The sequence below is a fragment of the Anticarsia gemmatalis genome, chromosome 25 (assembly GCF_050436995.1).
Source record: "Anticarsia gemmatalis isolate Benzon Research Colony breed Stoneville strain chromosome 25, ilAntGemm2 primary, whole genome shotgun sequence".
Lineage (NCBI taxonomy): Eukaryota > Metazoa > Arthropoda > Insecta > Lepidoptera > Erebidae > Anticarsia > Anticarsia gemmatalis.
This window is the reverse complement of record NC_134769.1, coordinates 2,308,424-2,332,470: the sequence shown is the minus strand read 5'-3', so window position 1 is coordinate 2,332,470 and position 24,047 is coordinate 2,308,424. Positions and strand designations below refer to the sequence as shown.

General features: G+C 33.0%; 1 protein-coding gene across 13 annotated transcripts in view; it reads left to right on the top strand.

The window, feature by feature from the left end:
• Positions 1–16,105, top strand: part of dati (zinc finger protein datilografo) — a 133,478-nt gene extending 117,373 nt beyond the window's left edge. For 12 of the 13 annotated variants that reach the window (XM_076131321.1, XM_076131315.1, XM_076131312.1 and 9 more), the window contains 4 exons: positions 7,641–7,825; positions 8,479–8,644; positions 9,674–9,895; positions 10,063–16,105. In XM_076131321.1, the coding sequence (XP_075987436.1) occupies positions 7,641–7,825; positions 8,479–8,644; positions 9,674–9,895; positions 10,063–11,084 (1,595 nt within the window). In that variant the 3' untranslated portion in view covers positions 11,085–16,105. The remainder of the gene's footprint in view (positions 1–7,640; positions 7,826–8,478; positions 8,645–9,673; positions 9,896–10,062) is intronic. The other variant, XM_076131318.1, reaches the window with a different exon arrangement.
• The last annotated feature ends 7,942 nt before the right edge of the window (positions 16,106–24,047 follow it).

The window sequence follows — 24,047 nt, the reverse complement described above, 5'->3', positions numbered from 1 at the left end:
TAATAATATTACAATTGTATTTAAATTGCTAATACGTTTGAAATATTCAACAGTACAAACGCTCTATTAGAGTCGCTATAGAAAGAGATGTGTATATCCTAATTTAGTGGGAAAGAAAGAGACGTGGATAGTTTTTGGTGATAAGTTTGGATATAAAAGGGGTTAAATTTTTTTACTTGCTAGTTCAATTACGGTTTTCTATCTTATTTAACTGAAATATCTTTCTACAAAACGCAAGCTCTCGAAAGAACGATAAAGCAGGACAGAATTTGAAACAACTACTAAAATTTTTATTTTATTCTGTTTTTTACTATTTGTAGTTATAGCTGTATAAAAAAATACATCATTAACAGTCTTACTATCATGGTTTTTGGAATACAGCCTGGTGACAGACATATGGACAGCGAAGTCTGAGAAATAAGGTCCCGTATGTACTTTTTGGATACGGACCCTTAAAAAATGACAATAATTTATTCATACGATACCTTCAGTACTAAAACATGACTATTTTGAGTCTAAAACTCGCAAATAGTCTAAAATATCCTGTTTCTACGAGTGTTAGTAGACAAAGTTGCAGGCCAGTAATAAATCAATACGCCTATTGCTCACCTAGAGTAATAATATACTTCTGCTTAGCCGTTAAAGTAAAGGATTGATGGTGTACTAAACGAATCAACGCCTTTTTTAACCTCCTCAGATAACTTATCTTATGGATAAGTAATAGTTATAAGGGCATGGAAGGATAGTCTTAAAACCGGTGCTTTCATAATTTCGGAGTTAGTATGGGTTAACTGAAATTCCGTTTCTTAAACTGATTGTCAGCTGTTTTCATACAGTTTCAAGTAGTTTATCTACCGATTCGGTTATTCAACACTTATCCGTAACCTGTGAAACTAGCCGTTAGTATTTTTAAAATTGTTTTAAAAGCGTGAAACTGTTTTACTATCTCAAAACTCAACAGCAATGTGCAATACATTATTTCCAACAAGCATTTAATCGATTTTTAATTGGAATGCTCTTCTAATAAGACAACAGAGAATCTAGTTTGATTCAAAGATATTGTTTTTATTTTGAACTCTATGCATTGAAAATCATCAATAATTTAGTTATTTTTCCTTCAGTTTCCTATAAATAACACTATTTTAAGTATCTAGAAAAGCTATCATACAGACATACCATCACGCCTGTTATACCCGTAGGTTTAGGCAGAGGTGTATGAATTACTCGCAATTCTCTCTTAACAATGTGAGTCCCATGTAATACGGGGCAAACCTATTGCTACATCTATCAAAAGCTATCATACAAACATTAAATCACGCCTTCTTCTCATGAGGATAGGCAGAGACTAGAAAACGCCACCCAGCACCATAAACTTCCCTTGCTTTATTCACATCTTGTCATACAGGACTTATCAAAAGCTATCAATAAAATAACAGTATTATCAAACCGTTATATAAAACTAATAAATCTATACCAAAAAGAGAAACTAACGTTTTATTCGTTGTGAATTGTCAGTGTATTTCAAAAACAGCAACGAGGCGACCGTTGTCTAGACAAGACGTGGGCGTATGGCGTATAAAACCGTTGCTTTTCAAACTCTAGTTAATCTATAGATGGGATTTCATAACGTTATTTTACTCTGTGACAGTTATTTAAAAATATTTTTTGACAGATTTGTTTTTTTTTAATCACAGATCGGCATTTGTTTTGTTTTTCATTATGGAAGCTAGTTGGAGTTTGCCATGTTCTTTTTTTAAATTACTGGAATAGAATTGATTTGGTGGTATTCTTTTTTAATTACTGAAAGTTTTTTTTTAATAGAGCTTTATTGGCTAGTCTTTCCTGACTGTTCTATGTAAATTCGTATTCTTATTAGAATTTAAGATTCAGAAGTTGTTTACTTATCTTTGGGGAATGTCATATTATGCGTTGGACATAGGCCTATAATATATTGTGTGCACTTTAGTGATTTTGCTAGGAATCATTTATACGACTTTATTACCTAGCAGTTTGTTCTCTAGTCTAAAACAGCAGTTTGATAGACACTGAAAATTTTAATCAAAATATTTTTTCACATTTTTTTATAAATAAAAAATGTTACTGAATCAAAAACGCGCGAATAATCCGCCATGATGGTGTATAAAACGGCGCGAAGTCTGCGTTCCAAATTCAAAAATAAATTGTGCAGCGCACGCGCTCCGGCCGTCGTTTTAAAATCGACGCGCAACGAGATATGTTTAATTTTAATTTTCGAATCTACAACTGTATCTATGGTTACTTACGTTCAAATGCATCTGTATGCGTTGTCTATGAATGTATTCGTTGTGTGTGTGAATTAAAATGAGTATGTGTGCGTTTAAAATGACAGATACTTGATATGTTATAATAAAGTTATGACTTATCCCCGGTTTTTGAGGTACATTTAGCGGCAGTTTATGTAATCACTAGCATTTTTTTTTAAATGAGTTTAAACGCTATTGAATACATAAACTACCGCTCAATGTACCTCAGATATCGGGGGTTAGTAAACTGTGTGTTAACGAAAACTATTAATATACTCATTATATCATTCACATATACATAAAATCACGCTTTCTTACCATATGGGTAGGCGGAGACCAGAAGACGTACAATCTACTCAAACTGATTCGCACATACTTAATTTACTTCATTCACATACACCTTGTCTCAATATCTTCTAAGGAATTACTACTAGAAATATATAATTAATCTTATTAATGAGTACGTGTATTAAATTCATAGAATTCACACATTGTAACTTGTAGTAGGTTGTAAAATACTTCTCGCTTAACTTAATACGTTCAAATTGTAATAAACATATTGCCCTTTAACACAAACCCTGCGATATTATCTATACGCTATCTCCCTCTCTCAACGCATTAATAAAAGGGACAGTGTTGCCAACTTGGATTTTGAAAAAGGCGTAGGCCAGATTAGAAAATTACGTAGAAATAGTAAAATTTCCATATGAGAAATACGTAGATCTACGTACTTTTTTTTTTAATTGAAATTAAGACAGTAGGGTAGGTAAAAGTGAATAAAACGACAATTCATAAGACCCTAAAAGTTGCAGACAGACAGCAGATAGATAAAACTGGTTAGAGAGATATCTCCGTGAACAAAAATAATAATAAATAAATAAATATTCCAGTAGCCGGTTAGTTTTTACAATATCTACATTCTACATGTGAAACCACCACTTACAGATAACTTAAAAAAGTTCGCTACTTTCAGGGTCATCGATTTATTTAAATTATTCAATTTTTATTATCATTTTCAGACGACAGAAGACGCCAAGACGTTTCGTTTTACACAGTCACATGAGTCTCAGTTCTTTTGAATTGACTGATGACTGACACTGTTTTTAAAATGAATGGCGTAATAATAAGTTGAGTGGCGAGGCGAGGCGAGTATGCGCTAGTATAAAACGGAACGTTTATTAACTTTTTTTTACGAAAGTAACAAAAATAATGCCCATTCAGTCTAATAACGGGATATGTTATTTTGCAATTGAATAATTTTGATAGAAAATACGTAGATTCTGGGACTAAAGTTCGTAGGTTTGCGTGGAAGGCTCAAAATACGTAGATCTACGTAAAAAGACGTAGAGTTGGCAACACTGAAAAGGGATGCAAAAGTAATGTAGACAAAAACTTTTTAATCTGTTACATTTTAAAACATTTAGACGACAAAAAAATTGAGCGTTGAAAAAACTTTTTAATCAGTCTCGACATTTTTAATCTTTTACGTAAAAGTTATTTTTAAGTCAAATTAAATTAAATTCACTCAAGTCACGTTCCAAAGACACGAGTAGATCTTAATCATTATTTGAGATTACATTTTTTAACTCATAAAAGGTATAAAAACCTTTTTTGTAATGTCTGCGAAGTTTTTAACAGACCTGTAATTATTTTGTTGCAAAACTTGGTTGTACAACTGAATTCCTTTGCCTTTGTGAAGTGAAAACGAGATATTTGTCTATGATACTTTTCGGGGATTCACCTTCTTAACTTTTTAAGCATACATTTATTTTACATTCTATTTTTTAATCTTGCAGTTTGAATTGTATTTAGAAATGCGTTTTCTATTGATTTTAGATTTATATTGCACTAAGTCGAGCCACAAATTTTCAAACAAGACGGTAAATCAAATACTACGTCGTATCTCAAAAACTCCCGACCCAGGAACAAAACCCGCTGCCAACTGTCTACATAAGAATGTTTTATGCCTACGCATTCGAGTCAAAGGTGCCTTGAAGTACTTTTGTATGGAAATCGAACGCGTAGGTTTCAGTACCTAGGCTAGGTCTTTGTTAAAGGCCTGGATTCCAACTATCTAGCTTTCAAATGTTTTTAGGTAGCTAATTAGGATTTGTAGCTATGTTAATTCAGTTGATGTATTTTGTCGATATTTAAAGGCTATTTCGACAGCAAATAGCACTTAGTAGAGCAATAACGAACAAACCAACGGTTTGTACGAATCGTTTTTTGAAATTTGAATTTAGAACGGATCGGATTGTCTTTGAATTAGTTTGAACATGGAACTAGACTGTTGTAGAATTATTTCCTAGATGCGACTAGATAGGTATGTGTATCTAATAGTATCTATGTAAGTTACGGAAGACTATAACTTAATAGAAATAACTGGAAGAGATTTTATTAATAACGAAAAGCTATATTACTATCTATCTATTGTATGGTTAGTGGTCAACATAGTGTCAAAGTTGTTCAAGCCGCCGAATAGCCTTTGACATGGCTTAAAAATGAAATATTTCTATAATACACTTTTTGACGTATTAGTGATCAATATCGGTATATGAAAACTATATCTAGACTAGATACTACAATAATAAAATTTTAAATATCAAAATCTAAAAATTGTAACTGAAATAATAATCCGAGTTAAAACTATAAATCCGTAGGCGATCTAAAAGATATCATCCTTTTAACCATCGTACATCGGCCGAACTGTGCTAAGGTAAGCGCCTTTCCCTTCTTATTCATAGTGAAATAGCAAAAATAGCTATACTGTTCACTACCAATATAACAAGACCCGTAGCTCCTCGCCTCTCGCCCAAAACTTGAACTGGAAACAGAAAATATTAGACTCAAGAGAGGTCTGGTTAAACTGGTCGGTTCGCGCGTAGGTTGTGTAAGTTGTGTATATCGAAAAATGGCTGCTTTGCTACAATAGTATAAGGAACGGCGAACCCGGAAGACATATTGACCATAGACAAGATTAATCTATGGTACGTTTGTTTTTTTTTTGTCTATGCGTTGTTGGGAAATTTTATTGATGCCTTTTGATTGGAATTGTTTATGGAGATTGTTGTGATAGTTTGGTTTGATGGGTTTTTGCTTTAAAGTATATATTTTATGAAGGGTTTGTGAAAGTTCAATGTTTTCTTACAATAAGGTTATGTTGCTATTTTCATAATCAGTGATAATGTCGGGTTATCGATATCAAGTAAAACAAAAAATTTAAAAATATTTGTAAATTAATTTCTGTTTTTTATTGTTATACATTTTTTAAAAATCTGTCCTTTAATGAAGTTTGAAATCTTTTACTTTTTAATTTGAAATGTAAATGTTTTTTTATTGTTATTGAAACAGTAGACTTTTTTATTACAATATTGACATATAAAAGTATAATTGATCATATTATGATCATGTAATTTACTATGAAAACCAATTAATTTAAAAATGTCTATAAACTTTAAGTGGGTATCATTAAACAGATGACGGACTATAAAACAATGTTATATTGTTCATGGATAGTGTTTTATAGATAATAGATTAAATTGTAATTTAGTATGGATAGAAGAAAATATACTAGAATAAGAGTTATTTTTCTATAAGAGGATTTTATTACGTCTATAATTAGATTACTATTAGTTACTTCAAACCTAGGATTTTTTGAATGAACAGAAGATCGAAAAAATCTTTAAAAATTATTAAACAAAAATAAAGATCGTGTTTGCTTTTTTAAACATGAAACAAAGAATGATATAATAAAAAATGTTCGACAAAATTTTTATAATTTAACAAAATATCAAATTTTAAATCATGTTTCCATTATTTCTTACACAGTGTTGGACATCTATTCAAAACTTAAATACAAAAGGAATTTGATCTATTGAATTTCTAATCACTTCACTTCCACATAACTGCTTACTATGTAATCACCAATCACTTACCCGTAACGATACAAATCGTTGATTACCGATTTGTGATTACTACAGCTTGTAATCACTGTCTCATTAGAACCGCTCCTTTAGAACAAAAAAATATTTTTTCCGTATTTTACATGTAATTGTAATTGTGTTATTTTTGTATGAAATTGAGGGAAAAATAGCAAAAAAATCGTTGTATTATTAAGTGTTAAATTTTTACTTTTATATTTCGGGGAAAAATTGGTTGGCTTAGCTCAACGGATACAGATTTGGTACTAGTATTTGTAGTCATTAAAATAGTTTTACAGCAAAATTTAATGATTCTCCACTCCTTATTTCTATTCGTAATAATTATATATATTCAAATTTATAATACACAAGGACATACCACAATCACCACTAAAATCTACCATCAAACCTTCAAGTCGATATTTAAACCACTTTTATCAGCGAACTAATAAACCAAACGTACTTATAAAATTTACAACCAATAAAATATGGCGATCGGACCGTTACCTTACATAGATACACATACATATCTAGTCGCATCTAGGAAATAATTCTACAATAATCTTAGTACCCTGTGCGTATAATATGCACGCATTCTTCCCAGACATGCAAAATTCACTAACACAAACAAAGCCAGGACCACGAAGATACGCGTCTGTGTGTAACGCGTGTGCCTGTGTGTGTGCGTTCAACGACCTATGCATTTGCTTGCAGTACAGGCTAAAAGTATGCGTTCGTTTTATTATGGTCTTATTTTAAAAATGGAACGCCACATTCGGTTTCTTTCGCGTTGGGTTAGGTCGCGGTCGTGATTTTTCGGCTAAACTCGGCATGTTTCGAATTTCGAACTGGTTTGCGGTTCCGTTGTGTAAGATTACCGTTAGTGTTCGATTTTCGAACGTGGATTGTTCTAATTTTGTTTTGTAATGGATGCTGTGGATCTTTTGCGTTTGATCTTAAAAATGATCTTTATTAGGGTCAAATGTATTGAGTTGCTCCTACTGGCCATTCTCTGATTACTGTAATTAACTATGAAAGTATTACATCAACGGCCCGGTATCTATTAGTCTGTATGGTATGGGACAGAAGTATCATTATTGGGTCTTAAATACTGTTTTCTTAGATCGACTTAAGTACTGATTTTAGAATGTGCGATTATTGAGATCTCTTATTAATAAGAAATTAAATCTATATGGATCATTTTCCGAAAATTTATAGTTTTAAACACAATCCGTAACAAAACAGTTTGGAGTAATCTGTAGCCTATTTTAGGACACTAAATAATCTATGCCTTGACTCGTAATTTTTCTTTTAATCATCATAAAAATGCTACCGTAATCATATATATATAACTAAGATTTCATACACTCTCGACACAGGCTAAAAATTACTAAATTTAACACTGATACCATAATTAAAAGTGTATCTTTGTCAACAGGAGAACGTCCATACAAATGCCACTTACCAGACTGTGGTAGAGCCTTCATTCAGCTCTCGAACCTTCAGCAGCACCTCCGCAACCATGATGCTCAGGTGGAAAGGGCCAAGAACAGACCCTTCCATTGCAACATCTGTGGGAAGGGCTTCGCGACTGAGAGCAGCCTGCGAACTCACACAGCAAAGGTTGGTATCTAAACTGTGATTAAAAACCTGAATTCCTGAGATATTTTTGATTTTTGGTTTAAAAGTCGGAAACTGAGAATCTGTGTATTGTGCAAACAGATTTATTGTAAACAGCTATTACAAAGTAAGCAATAAGTTTTCAAAATTATGAATCACATATTTCGTTAGAAATAATGTTGTCGTTGTCTAAAAAATGTGTTTCCGGATTTTAAACTAGTTTATTAATCATTTGAAATTAAAATTCTGAAATTACTAATTGCTATTTTTGATCTCTAAAAATTTTTGAAATTACTGTCTTAATTATATTGCTATTGATATCCCAAATAATGACTAGATTAAATTACTTCTAGTCGTTAAAAATTGTATTGTTATGAAAACATTTCTATCATTTTTTATTTTTATTATTCAAAAAAATGTATTTCATTTGTTAACTTATTTTTATTTTCGCATTTTATCATTAATTTTCAAAATTGTACACCAACATTTCGGCACTTAAAAATAATTTGCAAGGAAACAAAATTTGAAAACTTTTGGCTGATATTATGTTCAAAATTCCCTCTCGACCGTATGTTTTATTTTATTATGTGTGTTATTTTGAATGTGTCCTAATCTTTCAACTGCTATGCCCGCATCGCCACCGTCCGGTGGAACAGGAGCTTCAGCTGCACCTTGGTGTTTTGCAGCAACACGCGGCACTTATGATAGGTGGTGCGACAGCTACCCCCTGCCCAATATGCCACAAAGTCGTATTCGGTGGCGAAGCACTCGTAGAGCACATGAAGAACACACACAAGGACCCAAACGCATCCGGTGTCGCGAGTAAGTTTCCCGAAGACCATCGGATTTATTCTTTCTTCGTCAGGATTGGTCATATTGAAAAAAGAACTTCGACAGAATTCCTTTTTTCAACTTCGAAATTAGAACGTCGATGTACGGCGTTCCGTTACATTTTGAAAACGGAACGCCATTGACATTCTTTTTTCAAATTTCGTTGGGCTTAATTTTTAATTAGAATTAAGTCGTCTCTTCTATTTGTAACGTATATTTCAAATTATTCTTGAACTAATAAGTAATGGTCATTAAATTTATTCCAACCATTTTCTTATAAAAATAAATTGATACTAAACTTACGTAATACGTTTTAATAGAAGAGATTTATTAGCAAGTAAGTATGTCACTGGAAGTTTGTAGGCCAGTCATTTAAACCATCAAATGAACTTATCCAACATAAAAACACTAAAAGCTTCCAGCTGGCACAAAGCCATAAGGGGTGTTGGTTTCAAAATCAACGGTAATACACAAAAACGTATCGTTTCCATAAATCTTAAACGTTAACTTAATAAATAAGGAGTGAATGCGGTCCGGGGGACTTGATGTTATTGTTTTACTATCATTCTGAGGGTAGTCTGTTTTCTAAACATTTATTGCTGGAACTACGGATTCTTCGGATGGCGTTCCTCCTGTATTATGATAACATGTTTTGTTTATGTATCTAATGGCAACATTTTCCCTCTTTCTATTGTCGTTTCGTTGGCATCCAGTGTTGCGTTAATTGCTCTCTGTTTTGATTTTATGTTTACATATTGATTTGAGATCCATTTTGTTGTCATTATCTTGATTTAGAATGTAATTTTAAGTGGATGGCGGTGTTTTATTGTTGAAATTTTGAATCCTTATCAAGAATGTTCCAGAAACAATTACATCCCCAATATTTGAAGAAAACACATCAAAATTTAATCAACAAAACACTGTCATCACGAATTTCTGTACTAACAAGGGAACTAACCTGGTAATTTTTTTCTTTTTCCCCCCCTCTAACCCACTAACCTACCCACTCCCGGTGACTAGGCCCTCCGGCTACGTCACCATACCCGGCGCAAGCTAAACCTGTTGATCCTTACATAGCGAAGCGACGGACGGCGAACCATCCCTGTCCGGTGTGCGGCAAGCACTACGTCAACGAAGGCTCGCTGAGGAAGCACCTGGCATGCCACCCGGAGACGCAGCTCACCAGCGGCCTGAGAATGTGGCCGTGTTCCGTTTGCCAGGCCGTGTTTACGCATGAAAGTGGTTAGTAAATTTAACTTTAGTTTATAAAGTCATTGGCGTACAAAAAAGCAGAATATCTTCTTACAAAAAATATATTTCCTTTATACTAATATTCGCAATTCAATTAGTACTTTTTGTAGAGTGGTTTTATAAAAATGAATAAGTCAATACGTTTCCTAAAATTACAGGCCTTCTCTCCCACATGGAGCACATGAGAATGGAACCGAAGCATCAGTTCGCTGCACAATATGTACTGTCTCGAGCGGCAGCCGAAAGACGAGAGCGTGACCTCATCGCCGCCGTGTCGGCCTCGGCCGGCGGCTCCGGCCTTCTGAACCTCGCGCCACCCTCACCTGCACACTCCGACTCCTCATCAAACGGACGCCTTTCCTCCTCCGCCGGCTCCGAAGCCGGTGCGGCAGTCAACAAGCTCACAGATCTTCTAAGATCAGCCAACAATGGCCACCAGGCGTACGGTGACGAGAGAGTCGCAGCGATCGCGGCCGCTGCGGCGAACATGATGGCCCAACCCGGGGAAGGAGCGAGCGCTGTGCAAGTAGCGGCCGCTAACCTCGTATCAGCGATGAGACAACAACTGGCGAGGGAGCCCCCACCGGCTCAGCCCCCTGCGGAAACACCACCCGCGCCTTCTGAAGCTGCATTACGAATCCAACAGGCCGAAGCGCTACTCCGAAGTCAGGCCGAGGCCCTACGATTGGCCGTATCTCAAGCTGCCGCTGCCCATGGCAACGAGGCCGCGAGTCCTTTAAGACACAACGGAGGCTTCCCTCCACAGCCACCAAACGATGGCAACGGACAAATTTCACCGGAATTGGTAGAAGCGTTCAGAATCGCTCAGGAGCAGAGGTTGGAACAAGCTTTGAGGTTGCATGACCCTAGAATGCTGGGATTCAATCTGCCGTCGCCGGTACAGCAGGCGGCGCAGCAAGCGGCACAGCAAGCGGCGCAGCAGGCGGTGGCTGCACAGCAGGCTGCGGCCCAACAAGCGGCCCAGCAGGCAGCCCAGCAGGTCGCCCAACAGGCCGCGCAGGCCGCACAACAGGCGGCCCAGCAAGCGGCCCAGCAGGCGGCCCAACAGGCCGTCCAGCAGCAGCACATGCAGCAGGCCGCGCAGGCCGCACAGGCCGCACAAGCTGCCCAGCAAGCGGCCCAACAAGCTGTCCACCTCCAGCAAAACCCTCAGCCATGAAAATTCAGCTATTACTAATCCGATGCGATTTCGACGCAATAGATGTAATTTTAGCTCGTAATATTAGTAAAAATTATAAAAAGGTAACATTTTGTATTTTTTGGATGAAAAAAAAACTGTCTTTTGGCCGGAACGAACGAAATCGCCTCCGATTGGTAATTCGTTATAATGTTATTTTTTCGAGTTAGTTTTGGACTCTAAAACGTTTTTATGTTTAATTTTAGCCGGCGAAAAAAGTATACAATTATTAAAAAATAAAATTAACATTAATTTAGATAGAACTAACTGTTGTAAATAGGGGAAACTTTTAGCGGAAACAAATTTTACTGTAAATATATAAAAAAGTACCTAAAAATAGTTGAATGAACGAACAAAATGGAACAAAAACTCGCCCGAACAAGTTTAGATGTAGAGATACGACAAATAATATAACAGTGCAATCTTCTATCATTTGTTTGTTTATTATTGAGTGTTTTTATTATTATTATTAGATATATATATTTATTTTTATTAGCTTTACCACAGAGCAGTGAATTTCTTAGCTTAGTACAAACTTTTGGATGTGCCAAACAGGTTTAAGCACGTTATAATCGCATTTAGCGACGGTTAATTGCAATATATTAGTTGCATTATGTTTCCATAGGATATTATTATTAATTAATTATTACATTTTAATAATTATTTTTATTAATCTTTTCACGCAATAACACGTCTTATGCTAGTCACGTTTTGAACGCACAAAATAATTCTATTTAACAGAAAAAATTGAATTTTATTTTTACTTTTTATTTTCATTTCGAAATTTTCTTTTATTTCTTGGCGTATTTTATTTTAAATGCCATATTAGATAATAAATATGTAAATACCGTAGCACTTTACGTAAATGTTGATGCTTTTGTTTTGTAACTTAAAAAAATACATTTTATTTTATCATTATACGATTATTTTAACGGAAAATACTTACTTATTTACACAATGATTTGTATAGTTGTATATATTTAAATGGAAAAAAAGAAAAATTATTGATTATTTTTTCAGAAGACTGCCGTTACTTATCTTTTTGTATGTAAATAAATTACGGATTTGTAATTGATAAATAAAAATAGCGATTTTTCACTGAACTTACAGTCAACGAGACAAATAAATAACTAATTGGACAACGTCGAGAATAAATAAATAAATAAACCATCTGAAGTTCGACGATACCTTGAATAGACAAACACAAACACAAGACATTCTTTTCACCACGGATGTTAATACAGCCCAAGTAATTACATTTTAATTTTTAGTTCTCTAACAAACATAACGTAACAGCAATAGCCCAGAAATATTTTCATAATGATAAATAATTGCACTCAGCAATTATAACAATCATTAAAACAAAACGCATACAGTTGCCGCAATAGATTTATAGTTCACAATTGCAAATTATCTCCCAGATTTTAACATTTCACAAATATTGAGGGATTTCTTGCAATAACAAATTAAGAGAATGTCAAGTGTTGCCGAATATTAATTCTTTTTAATATTATCAACATGTATTATATTAAGTGGCAAGTTATGTGAACCGAATGAATACAATATTATTTATTTCGTTCATATAAGTTGTATTATACGTATAATCGTAACATAGGTAAGGTAAAAATAAGCTGATTTTAATGTACGTAATAATTTCATTCTTGAATTAATATTGGTATATTCGTGCAGTAATTTACACCACATCACAATGTGAACTTACTGTCTCGATGTATCAATGTACATAGATACACAAAATCAATGCAATAGCCCAAAAAATCATTTTTTATTTCCGTGTCGTGATTTTAATTTCAGGAAGGAAGAGTTATGATTGAATATTGATTTATCGTTATTTCTTAATTTCTCAAATACACAACTTTTCGGCGAATGTTTATTGTATAATTTGGTGCGGACAGGCAAGTAACACCGAGACGCGAAGGTTACCCGATACCGTATATGTTTTCTAGGAAACGTGAGCAAAAATTTACACATTGGACGAGAAAAAATACTATTTTGACTGATAATAAACCAAAAATATGATAATCGCAATAAAATTCAAAGTGAACGGATCGCTATTTATGTAAAAATGTCCTCATAAATTTAATATATAAATAAATTAATATAACAACAAAAGAAGTTCCTATGAATATTGTATAAATGGTATTGTTTTAAATTTAGGTCTTAGTAGAAGGAAAAATTTATGAACGTTTGGTATTTTTAAAGTTATAATTAATAAACCATCATGTTAGGGAACTGAACTCGAGGGAGTCGAGTTGTACAAAAAAATAAAAAGCACGGATCGTGAATCCTAACATTAGATTTTTAGATCAAAAGTTACGTTTCCAAGAAAGTGTTCATGACGCATCGTGGTTTGTATTATTGCGCGGCGTTACTTATTGTAAAAAATAATTGTAAAAAAACATATTCAAGTTGTATTTTCGAGATGGTGAAATTTAATTATAAGAATTTTTGATTAAGAAAACAAAAATAAAAATGAAAAATAGTGTTTAGGATCGTTCGCCGCGCAACAATATGAACGAAACGTATTTTCTGTGATCATCGAAAATGGAATAGTTATAACAGATCGTGTCTGCGAGTTGTCAGAGGTTATTTTTAAGTTTTCGAAGGAGAAATTTTTGATGTTAAAAAGGAAAATGAAAAAGATGTTTTTCTACGTTTATTTTATGACGAAAAAATTCCGTAGTTAAGCTGTGTACATTTAATATAAAGCCTAATTAACGGTAAAGGCGATGTACTGGATCGCCGACGGAGGGTCAAAATATATTGCACGTGTTCGCACGTGTCATATGTCTTGACTTATTTTAGTATCAATAGTACTGGGTTCAGTTGATGTCATTTCACATGCGGAAAATAGTTCGCATGAATCTCAATTTTAAGACGCGCTGTCAGTTTGAATAGATGGATACGACGTAATACAATGTTGTAGTTTAATTGGCTATTATTAATTAATATTAAAGTTACATTATTGTGTTGTTCGATTGTTTTGTTAATAGAACAATTCGTTGACGAACGTTCTTTATAATCGTCGTTAAATGTTCGAAGAAATTGATCGAAATATTGTTTTATTGTCGGGCAATGAAAACAATTATATAAGTACCTTACAGTTCTAAACATGTCACATCGAAATCGCGAACTCAAATCGTGCGATTACATTACATTTTTTATTTAAAAGTTATCATTAAAAAATATTAACATCTGCACCTTTGTATTTTCGGTACAAAAAAAGCCCTCATAAAATGTCTCGATAAAAATTCAGAAAAGCAGTTGTTAATATTTTTTTCTAATTGTTAAGTTTTTAATTAATGAATTGCTGTTGATTTTAAAGTAAACATCCTAATTGTCTGTTCAAGTTTTCATTTGTCGCTTGTTCACTTTTGTAATTTGTAATTCAGCTTGTTTTACAATATATTTAGCTAAATATACAACATTTATCGCAGTATAATTAAGTGTAGTCAAGATAGCCAGGTTTTCAATTTAACTCACATAGTAGTCGTATATCTTAATGTATCGTAAGTTAGCATAATTAATGTAATGTAATGTTCAATAACCATTTGTAAATAATATGTAAACAGTTTTGTTTACAAATGGTTTGAAAGTAACATAAATTAAACAATTGTAAAATTGTTCAATTTGTGTTATGTCGTAGTAAACAACGAATAAAAAAAACAAATAAATACAAAAAAACGTATCTGTGTACTTAAACGTACTTAAATGTCATAGATAATGGAATTTATTATTGGTGTTTTTACCGGGAACTATTACATCCCGTCTGTGCGTCGTATCCATTCTACAAAAATAATAATACATTTTAGAATAATAAAAAAAATAATAATCATCTGCAAGAATCTTTTGTCATTTTACAAAAATAATATACATTTTTTTATCCGATAAAAATACAAAAAGGGGTTCAAAAAATTCAAAATTAATTTATTGATGATAAAAAATGGGGATTTTGGTAATTAGGTTTTGGGTATATTTGGCATTTTCAAAAACAGCTGACAGCGTGTTAGTTTTTGTCTACTTTATCGTATTGCCTAGCCTCTGTAATGTCACATAGGGCATTTGCGTTGTTGCTATGTTTTGTTATTGTTAACATTACTCTGTTTTATCGCAAAAAAATCTACCCAATTGGTGTAATTCTAGTCTTATCAACTATTTTTTATCCTAAAACCGATGTCGTGATGAAACAACATTGAATGTATGTTATACATTTTTGGAAATGAAAACATTTGGATAATGTTATGTAAAAATATTATGGAAACGTGTAAAAATCAAAAAATTATTGTACCTTTCGGCGTAAAAAATTGTAAAATTCAAATGTTTAGACGTTTAGAATAAAAATTTTACGGATTAGGTAGAAGTCAAAATTCGTGTTTGGCATGCTGTATTTAAACAAAAAAAAACGTAAAAATTAATACGAAATTGTAAATATTTAGGAATGTGATGTGACGATATTATTGTACCTAATCGATGTTTAGGAGAATAAACATACATGTTGAATATTTCTTATTAAATCTCTCAAGTAACACGTGTTCACGACAGAGAAGTTTGTTTTTAATTTTTTAATTATTTTTATTTTTTATCTTTATTTCTCATGTATAGAGTTGTACCCTGTAATTTTAAGTTTAATAATTATTAAAATTTATTAATATAAAACGATGCCATGTTTTTAAGTAATTATTTTAGATTTAATCGATGTGTTTATTAAATATTATATTTTTTATAAAAGTTATTATTTTTTTTTGTACTCGATATTTAGTCAAAATAAGAACTGCTATGTAATTTATAGTTTAGAATTGTTATGTTAAGCAATATTTTTTTAGTTATTACATTTTATTGAACAAATTTAATTAACCCATTAATTTTATTGAAAAAATATTATTTTAACAACGGAAAATGCTTACTGTGTCATTAAATTGAGATAGTGACTATTATTGCCGAAACGGTTAGCTATAATTATTTTAAAAAATAAAAAGGATGATTCATACGTGCGTTTTTCTTTATATACCCTTTAACCTGTAGTATCGAAACTTAGAGAAGATAACTCAAATTACTCAAAAATGTAAAGTAATTATACATTGTATTTAAATATAATAAAACTCTCTCATATCTTACAATGACAGATTCATAATAATAATAATATAATGGTTCAAAAGAACACACTCCTCATAATAATTGTCTTATGTGAGCTCAATAAAAATCATATCATTCATACCATCACTAAAAACCTGTTTTTATAAGATTATTTGTTGCCTTTTAAGCTTTTTGGAATTAAAATTTTCTAAAGGACGCGCCCGTACTGCCACCTAGTAATGAATAGAAATACTAACACCATCTTATTAGAATTATTTTCTGATTAGATTTGTATGATAATCGTATTCATAGTCCATCTAAATGCAAAAGTTATTGAATTAATATTCTGATATTTAAGGAAAAAATATAATCTTAAAAAGATATGTCACAAAAAATCTAACGAATATGGATAGTCTGCCAAAATTGCATAAAATAAATAATTGTATATTTTCATCAAATAATATTTCTAAGTACGAATCAACAAAAATTTAAATGAAAATATTGTAAGTGGCGTTCTTTGGTCTCCTTATGGGAAAAGGCGTGATTTCATAAAATATTTTAATTTTTTAATACTGATAAAAACAGACAAATATGATACGGATTAATAGTCGTCTTCTTAATAATATACTGTAGTATAGTAAAAATAATATTTACTTACTTCTTCAATCATCGTCATTGGCCAGAGTAGTAAGTATTCCAGATGATTTATAAGATGGTATTAGATAAAGTAAACATAGCTTTTCATTAGTGGCAAAAAGACGTTTAATTCATATAATATTTTTATTATGAAATAGACAGAATTCGATTTCGATTGCAGTAACCTACTTAGTTTTCCCGCGAAGCTGCTGATTACGATGATATAGTAATTCAAAACTTTATAATGAATACCAAACCGGTTGCCCTACACACTATTTTTTGAGATCTTCTGCTCGAGAATGTACAAAAGAAATCATACGTAGTTAGAAGTATTTTTTTTGTTGAAACTTAAATTATTTTTTATTAGACTGCCCTCTATAAAATATTACAATAACTAAAACATATACTGCATTTTCACAATCCTTGCAGAGTACATGTATGACACTGCCATCTAGCGATTTATAAAGGAAGCGTTTACTGTACTGATAGTACCAATCTTACAACGCCATCTAGGGAAAAGCATACATACTTCTTACAGTGAAAGTCCCTACGGCCGTCATCAAAAGTCGAAAGCATTGCGGTAGTGACGTTACATACTTGGTCGTACTAATTTTAGATCACAGATGGCGCGGCGAGATTATAGTTAATTCGAAACTAATTGACAGGATTACTTAGAAGGTCATTCTATTCGAGGTAAAAGTACCTACGTAATCAGAAATAAAAAAAATAAGAATACAGGTATTCTTATTTTTTTTATTTCTGATTACGTAGGTACTTTTACCTCGAATAGAATGTAGAAATGTAGTGTTTTTTTAAACATTTTGGACTCTATGGATACTTTGGACCCTGGCTGGACCTATGAATTTTCGTACACAAAGAAGTACCGCAGTAAGTAAGTTTTCGAACATAACGATAAACAATATAAGGTTATTAAATTAATGCAGAGTTATTTAAAAAACGACTCAATAAATTGAACATAAAGGTTGACGAATTCAATATCATGACTTTTCATAAACTTTCTGGTAAAACATTCTTTGCTTTCAATGCACCAAATCAAACTTTCAAAACCAAATCAAATTAAAAGTTATATAGGTAAATAAGATTACTCTTGTGGGCAAAAAACCCCCTTTCATTGGTTTTTTTATATTTTTTATCGTCATCCATCATAGGTAGGTAGGTACCTACATTAAGTAATATTCATATTTATTAACGTCAGAGTGTTTCAGCTTCCAGATTTTACACCTAAACCTTTAAACAGATAGATACGGACTTTATTATGGAAGAAGAAAACCCGGTTTCAATCACAGACTGCCTATTTACTCACTTATTTCTTTATTTACCTAAATAACAAGCGAAGCCGCGTGGATTATTTAGTTTTTACTTAGCTAATAGAAAAGACTTATTCCTATAGTGAACCTAAATAGTGAAGTTATCCGTTCAAATGAAGTACACTGGTAATGAATAGCGGTGTAAATGCACCGTGCGAGCGATACCAGCGAAGCGTAAATAATTAATATAATATTAAATAAATCGCTTATGTATGAAAAAAATGCCGATACATACATTGAGCGTGGAGCTGCTCTTGCAAATATACGAAAGTTTACTGTGGATGTGACTAACAGAAATAATATAAAAGGATAATAATATAAGAAGACATAAACTGTCTCTGTTGTTTGGCTGTTTAAGCATGCAAGAGTTAGAACAAAAACACGATTTTCTAAAATTGGTATTATTGAGGGAGCATTTACCTTTGAAAATTAGTAAAAGAAAATAGTTCGTATTTTACCAGAGAGTCGTCTGTATTCAACAGTCGACTAATCGTGACCAGAAGGTACTTATTTCTACTATATTTTTCAAACCACATTCGTATTAAATCGCTCTCTGAAATGTGTCTGTCATAGCCCCAAAAATAATTTTATGGGTTAAAATTCAGATGAATTCGCGGTCTGAAACCTACTTAGTTCCAAAATAAATCTGTCACTCTAATCTTAAACTCCTTTTTTTTAATATACTATCACTTAATTTATCGACTAAACTAACAAACAAACAAATCATATCCACACAATACTAACGAGACGCAACGTTCGCGTGTCTCGCTTATCACAAAGAATACGTTAACTGCACTTTTTCAAACGTACTTTTTCACATCGGCGATATGTAATTTTCATTCCGCGACGCCGCTTTTTCATACCAGGGGCGCCTAACTTTGTATTTTTTAGTTACACACTTTTTTATTTTGACAGACCAATGCTTGTTTTTACTGGTCTGTTACGTCATACGGTAATAATTGTGTTTACAGTTTTTATGAAATGTTTTTTGTTGATCTTAACGTGATTTTACTGTTGTTTTCGCGACAAATGTTTTGTTTTTGTCATTGCAATTTGTTTGCTATTTAATTTAGTGATTGCGTTTTTTTTGTTGAAATGTTGGATGGTATGTTGATTGATTTGGGATAGACATGATATGAAGCCTGATTGCGAAGTGGGTAGGCAGAATACACGTTATGTTTTTAACAACTAGTTTTACTATCACCGGTTAATTTTAAGTATCTTTGTCATTACGACCATTTGTCTGTACACAATAAAATGTCAAAGTTATAATTTTAATAAACTAAACTGAAAATTGCAAAAAATATCAAAACGTTGCTTTGATTTTTAAAGTGTGCCTACAGCGCCTCTTGTGAACGATTTAGGAACTAATCATCTTCTATACAATTTGACATAATAATATAACTCAAACAAAATGGCAATAAATTATCAAATTTTACTCTCCCACTGAAAGGCAAGAGTCTCCTCCTGAAATAAAGGAGGTCTAGAGTCCACCACGCTGAGTACCGGCTGTCTTTGAAAATGACAGCCGGGACCCACAATTTAACGTGACATCCGAAATTCGGAGGAACTCCGTATATTTAATGTGGTCATACTGGTCATCCATCCACTGACCAAACTTAGCCTAACCTTGGAGGTCGAACTGTGCAGCTGTTGTAGAACTATCTATAGTCTGAATAAAAAAAAATATAAGTTTTTTTTCTCAAAGGTTTTCAATCCCTGCTTTCTCCCGCGCCCAGACAACCACGGTCTATGCTTTTCTAACAAATAAGCGTATTGCCATCGACTATTAAAATCTTCACTTTAATTAACAAGAAAAAAATACCCCATGAGCATACAAACATACAAATATCGACCTTATGTGCAAAGAAAAAAATGCTAATTTTGGAAATGCAGTTACGCCTTTCTGCTTTTACTACGATAATGGGAATTTCTAAGGGTAATGGCATTTAGTAGTCGTTGTTTTTTTGTTAAATAATAGTGCTTATACTGTGTCTGTAAAATAGCTTGAAGTTTCTATGTAGGTAATTCATTTTTAGTATTAAAGTGAATGGGGTAGAATGATTTCTATCTTTCTAAAAGGTCAAGTTGTTTTATGGGTATTTTTCTAGAGTGAAATTGCTTCTGGAATATTGTAGTTTTTATTCAGGAAATAATTTTAAAATATACTTTATTTTTATTGTATTTTTAATACAAAGTTTCGGCGTTAATAAAATAGTAAGTTCCATGTAATAGAGGGCGAGTCTTTGGCTATATACTGGACCCGTTACCAAACCCCGGGACAATATTGAATTATAATTTAAGAATAGACAGTGTGGCTCGAGACTCGAACCTGAGAACCAGCGATCTGCAATCGTATACGCTATCTAAGTCATTAACCTGGTGATTAGGCTTAATTATTTTATAATTTCCAGACTATATTCGAAAACACTATAAGAGGAGCTCAGTTAGGCTTAGTTAACAACAGCCGCGCATCTTTCTCTGAGGTTAAGCTACGCTTGCCGCAGTTGTTCTGTGGATGGGTAACCATCTTATACATATCAAGTTCCTTTGTGTTTCGGAAGGTACGTTAAATTGTGGGTCCCGGCTGTCATTGTCAAAGATCTTTGACAGTCGTTAACAGTAGTCAGAAGACTTGAAAGTCTGACAACCAGTCGTACCGAAGGGTATCGTGTTATACCCAGATAACTGAGTTGTGGAGGTCAGATAGGCAGTTTCATTTAGCCGCCGTAGCCGCCTTTCGGCTAGGAGGACATTATTATCCCTATGTGAAAAGGCGTGATATTATGTATGTATGTACATACACTCCAGACCACAGAGACACTAAAATAACCAATTTAATAAATGAATAAATAAAGATTATAACGATATCGATATTTTTACACTAGTGACGTAACAGAAGCGGTTTTTTTTATCGTACAAAGATAAGAGTCGGCGAAAAGTCCAACGTAGACGGTTTTTTCATTAAAACGGACAATATTATTATCATATTATCGTGCTAATTAAAAAAAGCTTATTTATTTTTAGGGTTCCTTTGTTAAATTTTATAAACTTTCAAGGTTTTAAACTGTTTTTAAGAAGAAGATGGTAGAATTACTTAACTGCTTGAAATATGATCCTGAGTTTATATCGCACTTGCTATACCTGACGGAGCAAGCAGAGAAACATAAAAATATAACCTTGTTTCGTTATCAACAACATTAGTTCTTTGTAACATGGAGCGACTACCTATCAGACCTCTTCCAGTTGCCTAGGTTATAAACACGATACCCCTCGGTAAGACTGTCAGACTTTCAAGCTTCTGGCTACTGCTAACGACTGTCATAGATCTTCGAAAATGACAGCCGAGACCCATAATTTAAGGTGCCTCCAGAAACACGGAAGAACTCGATATGTATAACTATGTAGATGGTCACCCATCCACAGAATAACCTCGGCAAGCGTAGCTTAACCACGGCCGTTGTTACATACAGCCTGATAATATTTTCTTTTCGTTTCTGAATATAAGTCTATTTATATCGTAATATTCTGTATAAGTCTGGTTCACTGCAGACACCATATTGGAGACGCTCGACTGAACCGCGTCGCTCGACTGGCTCACCATAGCTTTACATGCTATGTATAGATTATGATACATAATTGCTGGTACTACTGATTCTGGTATAATGGAGGTGCAAGGTACCCATATTTTGTAATGGAGAAAAAATGGAAAGAAGTTTGAGTGCTTTTGCGGCGTTAAAAGATGGTAAATTTGTACTAGTTTTATGAAAGATTGTCTGTCTAGCTGTCTGTTTGTAACGCTTCTTGTCTTGTAAAGGAGATTTTTAAAGACGCAAGATTAAGTACTAGTTACTTTTGTAAAAATAAGAGAGAATTAAATAATTATTTAATTTTATTCAAATTAATTAATTATTTAATTCTCTAATTTTGATTTTTTTTTATTTTATATGTAAAGCGACGCTCTATTTTTTGGCATCATAAATTAAAAATTGATAATACTCCTACCTCAATGTTGATTACTAGTTGCTGATCAAAAGTATACTATGTGCTGCTACCAATTATAAACTATCTGAGTATAAGATTTGATCAAAATACTTTTAGTATTTATCGCGAAAGAGGAACGAACATACAACTATTCTTACAAACTTTCGCATTTATAACATTAGTAGAATTCGGTACTTCTTAAAATCAAACATTATGTTCCCTGATCGTTCTAATTATTTCACAAAATGCCTCAAATTATACCTATACAGAACCTTTTCTTTATCTTTCAAGTCAACCCGACCAATCCTGAACGCTTATCAACATTAATATGTAAAATTGTAATAAATAATGCTCGCGTGCGTATATCAGATAACATATAACTGTTTATCACAGCGACGGACGCAGGGGGGCTGGCTTGTATGGCTGTTGGGAATTTTGTCATGTCTTTACTTTAAGTCTTGTATAATAGAGAATAGACTATGAAAGTAGAGACTGCAATATCTTTCTCCCTGAAAGGCTGTCTTTGATTTGAATTCTGTTTGTATATTCATGTTGATCATGTTATGTATGTATGCATTGTAGCATCACGTCTGATATACCCGAAGGTACATGTAGAGGTGTCAAAAATACACCTACGTTTAGTCATTTCAATGCAGTTCCATGGAATAGAGAGTTAGTTGCCATATAACAGACATGTTACTAAGCTTAAGGCTACTGTCCCTCTGCTGGCCAAAGGTCTTCTCCCGGTGTGAAAGACGGCTAAATAAATGCGGGTAAAATAATTTGCATCTCTTTTAGAATTGTTTTACAGAACTCTCAAACATTATAAGGTTTTACCACGATTTTATACATGATTAAGTAAGTAGTTAAGTACATATAACTTCGAAAAATCAGTGGAGGTGACTTGAAACACCCACAAGGCTTCTCTCATTTCGGAAGGAGATCCATCTATCTATCAGATAGTACAGGGCTAGGTCTGTAGTGGGATTCCTTTTCAATCGTATTTCGATCAAAATCGAATAGAACTTAAGAACTGGATCAAAGAGAATATTATTTGTTTTTCACAGAGCGATTGACATGAGCTTTAACCATTTTAGAGCATGTATTCATGTGTATATCGTAGCTGTAATATATATTATCTGAAGGTGCATTGATTGAAATTCTTTCAGACGCATCTGAAAGTTTTCAAATACCAATAACCAGCGCTTAATATACATAAATTATCAACTTAACACATAAAAAGCGTAAAATTTCTCAGCCATAATTATAAATAATCTTGAACATCCAAATTCGTAGTTTGCGTGTGAACACACACAATTACGTACATTTGCATACAGGCAACACCGGGTGCTATCTTGTTATCATGTTACTGAATTATCGTTGTTTATAACTGTACTTTGAACAATGCTTTTTTTATTATTACTTGTGTTTATGATAATATACCGTGTTTCTAAGTGTGTCCCGGTTGTTTTTTCATCTGAATACAACCAGACAGGTAGATTTATTTACTCTATATTTAAGACATTAATATTGACAGCCTCCGTGGCGCAGTAGTTTAGGTCACCACGCCTATACCATTGCATCGGGAGGCTGTGGGATCGATTCTCACACGGAGCAATTATTTGTGCGATCCACAAATAATTGTTCCGGGTCTGGTTGTTTTTTGTGTCCTTTGTTTGTATGTTTGTAAAAGTCCCCGCGACACAAGAAAAATTCGAAAGTTTTTTATTATATTTATGAGGACTTTCCTCAAACCGCACTTGGCCAGTATTATTGATCTCAATAAACCATATTAATATAACATACAATAAAATAGCCAATACAATGAATGCATTCCTATGATTTCTCCACAAGTTAACAGTTATCAAACTATATATATATAACACCCTTTGTTTCTTATATCAAC